The sequence below is a fragment of the Lepidochelys olivacea genome (assembly GCF_965140295.1).
Source record: "Lepidochelys olivacea isolate rLepOli2 genome assembly, chromosome: 7".
In the NCBI taxonomy this organism is placed as follows: Eukaryota; Metazoa; Chordata; order Testudines; family Cheloniidae; genus Lepidochelys; species Lepidochelys olivacea.
The window spans coordinates 54,322,180-54,334,893 of record NC_140417.1 but is presented as its reverse complement, the minus strand read 5'-3'; the positions used below and the strand labels follow the sequence as shown (position 1 = coordinate 54,334,893).

General features: G+C 45.0%; 1 protein-coding gene across 1 annotated transcript in view; it reads right to left on the bottom strand.

The window, feature by feature from the left end:
* ZSWIM8 (zinc finger SWIM-type containing 8) overlaps positions 1-12,455 on the bottom strand; it is a 145,087-nt gene extending 132,632 nt beyond the window's left edge. Inside the window, exon 1 of the mRNA XM_084633567.1 lies at positions 11,013-12,455. Coding sequence (XP_084489693.1) covers positions 11,013-11,190 — 178 coding nt within the window. The 5' untranslated portion in view covers positions 11,191-12,455. The remainder of the gene's footprint in view (positions 1-11,012) is intronic.
* Between the last annotated feature and the right edge of the window lie 259 nt (positions 12,456-12,714).

Genomic DNA, 12,714 nt, shown 5'->3' with positions numbered 1-12,714 from the left:
ATCTGTATAACTTGGACTATTGCCACTTTAGTCTCATCAATCCACCAAGCCATTTTGGAGATGAACCAAGTCTGGAAGTTTTAAGGAGCCAAATAACTGCTTTTGGGGACAGAACAATTTACATGTAACATCACTAATGATCAGCTGAGAGAGTTGAAAATATTCATCTTCATTTTAGAAAGGTTAGCTGTTTTGAGAACAGGCTTAGCAAACCTAGAAGTTGAAATTCAATAAATCACCTGGGAAACTCTTACATAGTAGAAGCTCTTCTCACTGCAGCAAAAGTCATGGCTTTACCGCCCCTCACACAGTTTTAATGGAGGGAGGAATCACATGTTCCCATATCTATATTTGTAACCATCAGAGCAGCAGCAGGTCTTTGTTAGTTCCACACTGCTATTCTAACTGGTGACGCAGGGACGCGCTGGGGGCAGGAGCTGGACTAGCTGTGGCTGTGACAGCAATACAATTAGTCTCTCCTTGCTCTCCATGCCCACAGCACCAGATCATACCAGTGGCCCAGCAGAATGAAACTGACAAAGATAACACCGCTTCTGCTGTTACCAATGGGAAACAAGCTATGCACAGGAGCATAGGTTAAATACAGTAACTCCTCACTTAACGATGTAGTTATGTTCCTGAAAAATGCGACTTTAAGCAAAACAATGTTAAGCGAATCCAATTTCCCCATAAGAATTGATGTAAATAGGGGGCTTAGGTTCCAGGGAAATTTTTTTTTGCCAGACAAAAGACTCATATATATATATACACACACACAGAGTATAAGTTTTAAACAAATAATTTAATACTGTACACAGCAATGATGATTGTGAAGCTTGGTTGAGGTGGTGAAGTCAGAGGGTAGGATATTTCCCAGGGGGATGCCTTACTGCTAAATGATGAACTAGCCATTGACTGAGCCCTCAAGGGTTAACTCGTTGTAGAGTGTGAGGCTCCATTAACAAGGTAACAGGAATGGAGGGAGAGGAGACAGCATGGCAGACAGAGACTGTGTGTGTGTGTGTGTGCGCGCACAACCTGACATTAGTTGTCCCCCCCGCACAGCAAGCAGGAGGCTCCAGGGAGCAGCTCCAAGGCAGAGGGCAGGAGCAGCACATGCTAGCGGGGGGAGGGACAGCTGAACTGCCAGCAATTGATAGCCTGCTGGGCGGCTGCCGCACAGGGAACTTACGGGAGCAGTGAGCTGATAGGGAGCTGCTGGTCCACCCTGGTTCCAAGCCCCCACCAGCTCGCTGCAACGGGCTGCTCTTCCTGCAAGCAGTGGACAAAGCAGGCAGCTGCCAAATGAGGTTATAAGGGAGCATCGCACAATTTTAAACAAGCATGTTCCCTAACTGATCAGCAACAAAACAATGTTAACTGGGACGACTTTAAGTGAGGAGTTACTGTAAGTATATGGCCAAACAAAGAAGGTAGAAAGGGAAGGAACAGAAAATAGAAGGGGGCTTAGCAGCAAATCAGAGTTTAGGACCAAATACAGATCCTCATCCCCTGGGGTAAAACAGCCTTGCACTCAGTCCCTAGAAGGAAAGGTGTGATTACTATAATTCTTTTGGAAACTCAGGCTGACAGACGCATCTGTGATCTCCAATCCTCCAGCAATCAGAGGGTCTCTACAAGACGTGTGGGCAAGGATAGATATTAAGTAGTAAAAGGGAATCCAGGAAGACCTCTGAATAAAAAGGTGAGAAATTCCAAACCAAGGCAAAGACAGGAACCCACAAGACACTAGTGAAAGAAAAGGAGTACTTGTGGCACCTTAGAGACTAACCAATTTATTTGAGCATAAGCTTTCGTGAGCTACAGCTCACGAAAGCTTATGCTCAAATAAATTGGTTAGTCTCTAAGGTGCCACAAGTACTCCTTTTCTTTTTGCGAATACAGACTAACATGGCTGTTACTCTGAAACTAGTGAAAGAAAGGGAATCAAAATGTGTAATTTTAGGGGGAGGGTTATATCTGAGTTTTTCCAATGTCCAACCCAATGGTGGTTAGTAAAAAAAAAAAAAAAAATCAAACCTCTCCCCACTAAACCTTTTATGATCTCATTCCTGTTCTCATTCTTGGGAGAGAGACAGAGACAGAGACACACACACACACTAAATGGTCTCAAGGGAGCCTGGAAATAATTACTTTTGGCTTCTAAAGGGGGTGCGGAGTATAACGCAGGTGAAGAGGCAGGCATATGCTTTAGATAGTTATTCACCTAATAGGAAAAGACTCCTAAAAGATGGAGATATCACTGGGTACCATCTGAATCACAAAAGCAAAATGCTGAGTTTGGGAAAGAACTCTGTGTTGCTTCTGTGGCCCACATTTCTGCACTGAAGATTATTATAGTCATTGTAAACCAGTGGTGTTACTTTAGTGTCTAGGGAATCTAGTCATAAACCAAGCCCCCCAGTTCTAGGCACACTACAAACACAGGAAAAAACCAATCCTGACAAAATAATACCTAATGCCTCGCTTATATTCTCTACAGCGCTGGTGATCCCATAATCTCCCCATACAGCTTATTCCATAGTTGCAATTATTCTAATAATCCACGAACTGTTTCCTAATTAACTTTAGTTTACCTTGCTGCTATTTAAAGAGCCACTGGCACCTGCAATACCCACCACAAAACAGGTGAAACAACATTCCCTAGGTTGACTGATAGTCTAGAGCAATGTTTCTTAACCTTTTTTGATACCAGGGACTAGCCTGCTGCCTTCCTAAACTGTGTCAGAGAGATCTCAGGGACTGGTGCCAGTCCATGGACAATTTTTTTTAGAAACACTGGTCTAGAGAAGTCTACATACTGCTAGCATCTGAGTCCTCCCCCTAACATCATCATGTGAGGAGACCTATTTTCAGCAGTATATTATCTCTCATCAGATCATGTGTTTTTGTGGTATTTTCTCTAGTTTTTAAAGGGTTTACTTTACTGTAAACTTTCGCTGAGTGTTTACGTGTGGCTTTTGCACTCTGGCCACCAGGTTTTTAACAGTTGCTCTGTTAATATATTTGGGAGCAGTAGTACATTATAATGTTTGCAGTTCTATATGGACAGATTTGATTAACCAGTTCGGACATGATGAGCAGGTGTGTTGTATCTTGTGTATTCTATATGCATAAAGACTGGGTTACTTGCAAAAACCCCTCTTCCCACAACACAAACAAAATAGAAGTAGTACGTTCAGGCCATGCAATACGCTAGGAAAAAGCTGCACCACAGCAGCAGGCTATGCAGTGCGTATTTTAAATATCACCACCCCCAAGTTCTTCTACATCTGTATATAGTACACCACAGACAATACCTCAGATACCTCAATAGACCTCTCCAGTTTGGAGAGCAGTAAAACATAAGGGACAGCACATGAACTTCAGAAAAGAACACTACAAGTTTCTGTTGCTACTTTTAGGTACTTAGTGTTTGACCTATGATTAATTTTAATGTGTTGCATGTTTTACAGGAAGACTTTGTAGCAGAATGAGGGGCTGTTGCTCTCTGGATCCCATTAATTCTTTCTGTCCTTATTAACTAATGAAAATTAGGCCTTGTCTACACTGCCACTTTACAGCGCTGAAACTTTCTTGCTCAGAGGTGTGAAAAAAACACCCCTTGAGTGCTGCAAGTTTCAGCGCTGTAAAGTGGCAGTGTAGACAGTGCACCAGTGCTAGGAGCTGCACTCCCAAGGCTGGTAGCTACTCCCCTTGTGGGGGTGGGTTTTTTTACAGCGCTGGGAGACCTCTCTCACAGCGCTGGTGCCACAACTACACAGCCACATTAAAGCGCTGCCAAAGACATACCCTTAGTCACTGTCCTCTTTACATCGCATTTTACAAACTTAGACACTGTTCTGTCTATCTCTGAGTCTTTTCTCTAAACTGATCATGCCCCCAGCCTTCCCTCAGGTCTCTCTGCCAAACCTTCTAGTGTTCCAGATGCTCTGTACTGTATCATTCCAGTTTGATTTTTCAAAGCATGTCCCCCCAAACTTAACACAGTGGGTATTACCAGTAGTTTGACAGAGGCTTTTTTCCAATTTATACCCCTTCAAAGGAGTCCTACCACAAGAACATCATAATGGCCACACTGGGTCAAACCAAAGGTCCATCTAGCCCAGTATCCAGTCTTCCAACAGTGGCCAATGCCAGATGCTCCAGAGGGAATGAACAGAACAGGTAATCATCAAGTGATCCATCCCCTGTCACCCATTCCCAGCTTCTGGCAAACATCCCTGCCCGTCCTGGCTAATAGCCATTGATGGACCTATCCTCCCTGAATTTATCTAGTTCTTTTTTGAACCCTGTTATGATCTTGGCCTTCACAACATCCTCTGGCAAGGAGTTCCATGGGTTGACTCTGTTGTGTGCAAACAAATACTCTTTTGTTTGTTTTAAACCTGCTGCCTATTAAGTTAAACCTGCTGCTACTAACCTTCTGCAGCTAATGAGGATGCTTTCTAGATGACCACTTGCTGCCACAATTTCTCTGTACAAGTTCTAGCCTTTCATAACACACTGTATAACTATTCAAATTTGCTGTAAAAGCAAATTTAAGCTTTTCTTCACACGAGTTGCCTGTGTATGAATAGAGTTTTATCACTACACAGGTCTGAGTTGTCATTATACTTCCAGGAGAAGTTGGTGCAAATGCACAAATACAAATTGAGCAAAAAGATTTGGCAATACAATACTTCACGGTTCTTCAGTATTCCTGGCAGTCTTCTTAAGTGTTTGGTAAACATCTGTCCTTGAGAGACTTGAGACAGAAGAGACTGGGGGTGGGAAGACAGGAACGTGAAAAACATTTTTCAGAAAAACCCAACACAATGGATTTGTGTGTGCACATGTGGAGGGGAGGCAATTGGATTTTGGGCTGTTTTATCTACCACAGAAGTGTTTACATGAACATCATATGCTTGAAAAGATTTTTCATACTAGAAATATTAGGATCTAGTTTCAAGTGTAAATGAAAATTTTAACTTATTTTAAACAAATTAAAAGGTCTATGATGAGACCACTGAGGTCCTTGTTATACCTATTAGAAAATAAAAAATTGCTTTGAAGCTTAGAGGGGAAGGAGGCTGGGCGTAGTCCTTGGATGGCTAATGGGTGGGGTCAAATAATATGGGAGGGGTGGAGCTGTGAATCATTACAGGGGTTTGGTTTGCTAAATTCCATAAATTTCTCGGAGGTGGGAAAGTCATTTAATAACATGGTTCGGTGGAAAGCTGGCTAGCTCGACTTATTTTTCAGTCTTCACGGTGCTGAATTCACAAGGTGCCTGGTTTCTCAGTCCAACTGGTAAATCTGAAAGCTGCTGATCAACACCACAAACAAGCAATTACCAAACATCAGGTGTAAGACTATCTTTTTTCACTTTCATTGAGTAAGATGGAGACACTAGAAGAGGAGGGTTCAGAGTTACTATAGAGATTTCTTTCCCAGGTGTCTGTCTGGGAGGTCTTCCCCATATATTCAGGGTACAACTGATCACCATATTTGGGCTTAGGAAGGAATTTCCCCCAGGACAGATTGGCAGAGACCCTGGGGGTTTTTCACCTTCCTCTGCAGCATGGATCACGGATCACTTTCAGGTTTAAACTAGTGTAAATGGTGGATTCTCTAACTTCAAGCATTTAAACCATGATTTGAGGACTTCAGTACCTCAGCCAGAGGTTAGGGGACTATTATAGGAGTGGGTGGATGAGGTTCTGTGGTCTGCCGTGTGGAGGTGGTCAGAATAGATGATCATGATAGTCCCTTATGACCTGAGTCTAAGAAGTAGGAACAAACAATTGAATGGACTGAAGTAATGAAATCAACAATTCTTCTGAAGTAAAATGTATACTATTGCCAAGAGTTGTTAAATAGCAAGTTAGAAAGGATTTTTAGTTGCTCTCAAAAGCTTTAACTACAGTGGGAATGTTTTCCTGAAACTCCCTAATGAAGTTACAGTAACTCCTCACTTAAAGTCATCCTGGTTAACGTTGTTTCGTTGCTGATCAGTTAGGGAACATGCTCATTTAAAGTTGTGCGATGCTCCCTTATAATGTCATTTGGCAGCCGCTTGCTTTGTCCACTGCTTGCAGGAAGAGCAGCACATTGCAGCTAGCTGGTGGGGGCTTGGAACCAGGATGGACTGGCAGCCCCCCTATCAGCTCCCCGCTCTCCTAAGTTCCCCACTGCCATGTGCTGCTCCTGCCCTCTGCCTTGGAGCTGCTCCCTGGAGCCTCCTACTTGCTGTGGGGGGGGGGGGCTAATGTCAGGGTGTTCCCCTCCCCCTTGCTCCTGCTCCCCGCTTACCCCATCTCCATAGAGCAGGGGGACACACGACAAGGCTTAGGATGGAGGGAGCTTCCTGGCAGCAGCTGTGGTCTCAGCTTGCTGATTAACTTAACAAGGCAGTGTACTTAATAGTGGGTCAGCATACTTAAAGGGGAAATGCGCATCTCTCTCTCTCTCACATACACACACCCTGTGCGTGTGTCTCTGTCTGTCATGCTGTCTCCTCTCCCTCCATTCCTGCTGCCTTGTAGAGTGTGAGGCTACATTAACAACGAGTTAACCCTTGAGGGCTCAGTCAATTGCTAGTTCATCATTTAGCAGTAAGGCATCCCCCTGGGAAATATCCCACCCTCTGATTTCACCATCTCAACCAAGCTTCACAATCATCATCACTGTGTACAGTATTAAATTGTTTAAAACTTATACTGTGTGTATTACACACACAGACAAATATAGTCTTATCTGGCAAAAAAAATTTCCCTGGAACCTAACCCCCCACCCCATTTACATTAATTCTTATGGGGAAATTGGATTCACTTAACATCGTTTCACTTAAAGTCGCATTTTTCAGGAACGTAACTACATCATTAAGTGAGGAGTAACTGTATTACCTGTTCAGCTGAATTAATGAGTGCTAGTGTAGATTCAACAAGTATTAGCATCCATACAGGGGACAAAATGGATTCCTACTTAACGTTATTGATTCTACTATCTGAAAAGAAAGCAAAAACACATTGTGTGACTGCTGAAAATGCCATCCCAGAATACAGAGAAAGTATGACAAGAAGGTCTTTTTGCCACTTGCTCATACTGAGCAATTAAAATGCTATGAGAGTTTAGCAGGTGTAACTATCCTAAATTTCTGATGTATGAGCATTCAGTACACCTAAACATTCCTGAAAAAGCAGTACAGCTATGAGTCCTTAAAGCACACTGGAGAAGTTCAAATATCCTTCCACAACCACCCATCAGAGTAGGGAAACATGGTCTAGATTAAATCACCAGAAGAGAGTGCATAACTGACAGAAAAACTGTACTCAAAGAGCGGTTACCAATGGTTCATTATCAAACTGGGAGTAAGTATCTAGCAGAATTCCAGAGAGGTCTATTCCAGATAGAGTACGCTTATAAAATATGCAGAAGACACCAAGCTGGGGGTTGGTGTAAGCACTTTAGAGTTCACAATGACCTTGACAAATGGGCAAATTGGTCTGAAATCAACAAGATGAAATTCAATAAAGACAAGTGCAAAGTACTTCACTCTGGAACAAAAAAAATCAAATGCACAAATACAAATTGGGGACTAGCAGGCTAGGCAATAGTAGTGTTGAAAAAGATCTCAAGGTTAAAGTGGATCACAAATTGAACATGAGCCAACGATGTAATCCAGTGTTGAAAAAGGCTAATCCCATTCTGGGGTGTATTAACAGGAGTATTGTATGCAAGATACAGAAGGTAATTGTTCCACTCTACTCAGCACCGCTGAGACCTCAGCTGGAGTACTGTGTCCAGTTTGGGGTGTCACAATAAGACAAACTGGAGAGAGTACAGAGGAGAGCAACAAAAATGATCAAAGCTTTAGAAAACCTGACCTGTGAGGAAAGGTTAAAATAGGCACGTTTAGTCTTGAGAAAAGACGACCCCGGGGGTGGGGGGGGGCGCGGCGCCTTCATAACAGTCTTCAGATATGGTAAGAGTTGTCATAAAGAGGAGAGAGATTAATTCTTCCCCATGTCCACTAAAACTAGTTTCAGAGTAACAGCCGTGTTAGTCTGTACTTGCAAAAAGAAAAGGAGTACTTGTGGCACCTTAGAGACTAACCAATTTATTTGAGCATAAGCTTTCATGAGCTACAGCTAAGTGAGCTGTAGCTCACGAAAGCTCATGCTCAAATAAATTGGTTAGTCTCTAAGGTGCCACAAGTACTCCTTTTCTTTTTACTAAAACTAGTATTGGGCTTAATCTGCAGCAAGGGAACCTTAGAAAGTTTTTCCTAATATCCAACCTAACTGTGAGGATAGTTAAGCTCTGAAATAGGCTTCCAAAGGAGGCTGTGGAATCCCATCATTGGAGGTTTTTAAGAACAAGTTAAAACAAACACCTGCCAGGGCTGGCCTAGGTTTACTTGGTCCTACCCCAGTGCAGGGGGCTGGATTTGATGACCTTACAAGGTCCTTTCCAGCCCTACACTTCTACGTTCAGCCTCATGGTAGGTGGATTGAGTGAGCATAAAAAGGACTGAACTACTCTGTTTCCAGTAACACAGTGGATCTCTCAGGAAAATCCAGTCTACATTTGCTACCAAATGCCCTAATTATGCTGTGTTCTTGTGTGTGCTTTTCATTTCTTTAAACGATGTACCTCTGTGTTAGATGAATAAATATGCTTATGAAGTGAAACACAGCGCATGTTTTACATTTCACAGATTAACCTTGAGTACTGCTTAGAAACAGCCAGCACACACCGTATGCAGAACTAGCACCTCTCTGAAGTTACCGTCGTCTTCTCCAGAATATCAGTTTCCATTTAAAAGAAAAGTACGTCTCTAGTAGTTATGGTTGCAAAGAAAACCTCAGAAATGTGAACCAAGTATAACCAGTACAGCTCTCCATGTGAATTTGCAGAAAGCCTGGAACCTTCGCTCTCAGAAGTGTGAACTGCCCCATTCCTCTCAATAAGGCTTTAGTGATAATTTATATATTTCAACCATTTTATTTTTCATGTTAGAAAGGAGAGCGAGGATCACAGATCTGCACAATTGACTTTGAGTGGCTCTCTCATTTTGGTGCCACCAGTGGATGACAATTGGGAGATATCACCACTTCTTTCCAACTAAGTCAAGAAGAAACCATGTCAAAGTATCCCAGAAGAGCCCATGGGAATGAATATTCAAGCCCCACTGAGGGGGAGCAGAAATCAAGAGAGTCCAGCAGCACACACAATTGTATTTTGAACATCTGCACAATCTGTGGTGAACACTGCCTCATTTTGGCAACTCGTGGACAGCCCTTATTTTGTGGGCAGTGTTTGAAAGAGTACCTCCACCTTTTTTTCCCTACAATCTGACCCCTGACCCTGCATGGACCAGTCTCACACCCCTATCTTTGTAGAGCTAGAGGGGACTTTCCTCTTTGCATTGGGACTTTTTCAGCTCTACGACACCTTCTCTTTCAGTGCCTCAGCGTGTGCAACCAGATTTAAAGTGAAACATACAAAAACAAAAAAGCCATGTTGTCTATATGCTGCTTTGAACAGGGCGCTGGTGTCTATATCTCAGTATAATGTGGCTTTGCTAGATACTTCATGGTGCTACCATTCCTTATTCATTTTACCTGGGAGTGTTCAATAACTGAAACCAAAATGTATCATGACAGCAGCACCTCAAAAAAACATCCAGCTTGCACTTTCATTCGGCAAGATTTCCAAGCTCCTTTCCTTCCCCGTCATTGTTCATAGCCCCATGACACTCAGCAGAGAGAGACAAAGGAGGTTAAATATCCTGGACTAGTGCCAGTGTTCTAGTTCACTAAGCAGAGAAAAATTAGGCTGTCATGTGAAGATGATGGTTCAAAGTAAAATGCATTTTCTTGTCCTAATCTAATGCCAAGCGGACATTTATGCACATCACAAAACTACCATATTTCAGCACAACGTATTACAAACAACATTCTCTGTTCAAGAAGGACCTAGGCTTGGAAAAGCAGTAAGTGCCATAGTTCAGGATAAAGGTGCAGAGCTGTGGGGAGTGCAGTAATAGAAAAGCAGGTGAGGTCACACAGGTCAGAATTAATGGGGATTGACAGAGCTATGGAGGGACACAGGACAAAGAGAAATGGTCATTATGTAAGCAAGGTTGAAATAGCTCTGCTAGCATTATGCCTGGCTCTATTCAGTATGATCAGTACCTGAATTGTGAGGTAAAGTCACTTGAGACAAATGATTTAATACAATTGTTCAATAAAATGGTTTAATACAAACGCATATCAGCTCAGAAAAAAAGTTAGCAGCTACCACTATTTGGAAATCAGTTTCTGGAGGCTGGTACGGTATATTAGGCTTTCTCCAGCCAGAAGGGGATAACTGTCAGTAGGGCAGGAATATAATCAACTTTGGGGCAGAGCTGACACACTACTGTACTAGCTCAGTCACTCCTTGCAATAAGGTCTCCATACCTGCCTGCTCAACAGCTACTGCTGAAAGTTTGCTACAGGCACTAGAAGGATAAAGTGAAATACAGAAGAGTGAACACGAAAATGGACTACTGTACACAAACTGGTTGGGGGGGAAGCCAACACACAACTTCATTAGAGCGTTAGTTGTAGTAAGACAATCTTTATGTAGCAGTTTATTCAGTTAAACACAACTGGGAGCCTGTGACTAATTATTCCCATTGAAGTATGCACCTTGCTTATTGCAACGTAGGTTTTGGTTTTTTCCCTCCAGATTCCCAAGAACAGCTTTGGCAAACATGGTCTGAGACAGAAAAGCACTACAGAAAACCCGCATTAACAATCTCCTCCAATAGGCAACCATCATTGCATCCAAGTTTCTAGCACAATTTTGTGCAACCTCTACTCACAAGCTACCCCTACTAGGCAACTGATTTTGGCTCATGCCTTGGATGGTTCCAACATGTCTACATGCTTCCCCATCCCCACATGGCCCAGAAGTTTCACTCAAATTCCCAGAACATCCCAGTGAAACTGTGCTCTCACCTTTCATTTTGACAGTAGGGGAATTGGGTCCAGCTGATTGCTTCCTCCATCCTCTCCAGTTCTGGCAAAGGCTCTCTGCCTCAGAGATGAAGGAACAAAGGGAGTCTTCCTCAAAGCGGTCAGAGTCTTCAAACGAAAACCTTTCCCCGTCCTCCCACTCTGCAAACATGAGTTCCATCACATCCAATAGACACGAGGAAGGAAAGGGACAGATCTGCTCACTCAGACAGATGGATGAACGTGACTCCAGGACAACTTTTATCAAGAATTAAAAGTCCAGCTCCACTCAGGTCCCTGTACTACAACACCAGGGAAAAAACAAAGCAACAGCTGTCTCAAGCAGGGAGAGCAGGAAAGTGACATAAAATAAGGGAAACTCATAAAAATCCCAAAGATACCAAGTTCTTTAAAAAGTTTAAAAACTTTTATGTCCACAAAACATACTTAAACCCCAGGACTTGGTTAGTCTGTTGACTGATGCTTCCAGCCGTGACACAGGCATGCCTCTGACAGACACAGAAAAGTTTGAAGGTTTCAGCTGCAAGTGACCTGGAGAGTCTGATTGGGGGGGGGAGGGAAGGGGTGGTTTGTTTCTTTTAAGTTTCACTATAGATTCAGGTCTCCCTGAGATTGTGCTTTTCTCTCACAACAAGTGCAAAAAAAAAACAAAACCTCCCCATCACAAAAAAGGTAGTGGGGGGTAGGGTGGGACACTTCTCTGCGTTTGAATGGATGTAAAACCTCCCCTGTTCTCGTGAGGGGTCGGAATGAGGGGTGGTTCTCACGCACTGCCTAGGAGGCAGGGGGCGCGTCGCCGGTGAAGCAGCCCCAGGGCTAGGGGGAAGAGCGAAGGGAAAAGCAGCGCCCTGGGCAGGGGAAGGTTGGAGGGCTCTGCGGAGGAGCAGTGCCCGAGTCGGTGCCCGGGGGAGGAAAGGAGCCGTGTCGCTGGGGTCGGTGCCTGGGGGAGAGAGGAAAGGAGTGGTACCCCCGGTCAGTGCCCGGAGGTGGGGGAGCGGTGCCCCCAGGGGTCAGTGGCCGAGGGGGGCTGCCCAGGCGGTGCTGGAGGGCAGGCGCGGTGCCCCAAGGGGGGAGAAGAAGCGGTGTCCCGGGGGTGGCTACCAGAGTGCTGGCAGCGTCTCCTGCCCCATGGGGCCAGCGGGCAAGTGCGGGGGCGCCGCTCCAGCGATTGGCGGACACGAACGGGGAGCTGCCGCCGCCTCCCGGGGCTGGGACCGCGCGGCTCCGGGTTGCCGGTCCCTAGCGCCCCATGGCCCCGGCTCCCCGCGCAGGCTCCGCCGCAGCCCGGTCTCGGTCCCGGCTCCTCTCCTGGCGCAGGCAGCGGCCGGACTCCCGTCCCCGGCCGGGTAAGATGGCTCTGCGCTGCCCAGTATCACCTGCCGACCCCCCTCCAGCCGGGACCCGCTTCCGCCGCGCCGCTTCCGGCTTCCGCTCGCAGCCGTCCGCCCCGCGGCCACCGCCAGTCCCAGCATGCCACGGGGCCCGCGTGCATGCTGGGACTGGCAGTCCCCACCGGCTGGAGGAAAACACCTCACCAGACATTCTGGGATGTGTAGTTCCTATAGGGAGGGGAGGCTCACAGTGCATGCTGGGATGTGTAGTTCCAATAGGGAGGGGGTCCTCACATGGCATGCTGGGATATGTAGTTCTTGTAGGGAGAGGGGGCGCTCCCCAACATTCTGGG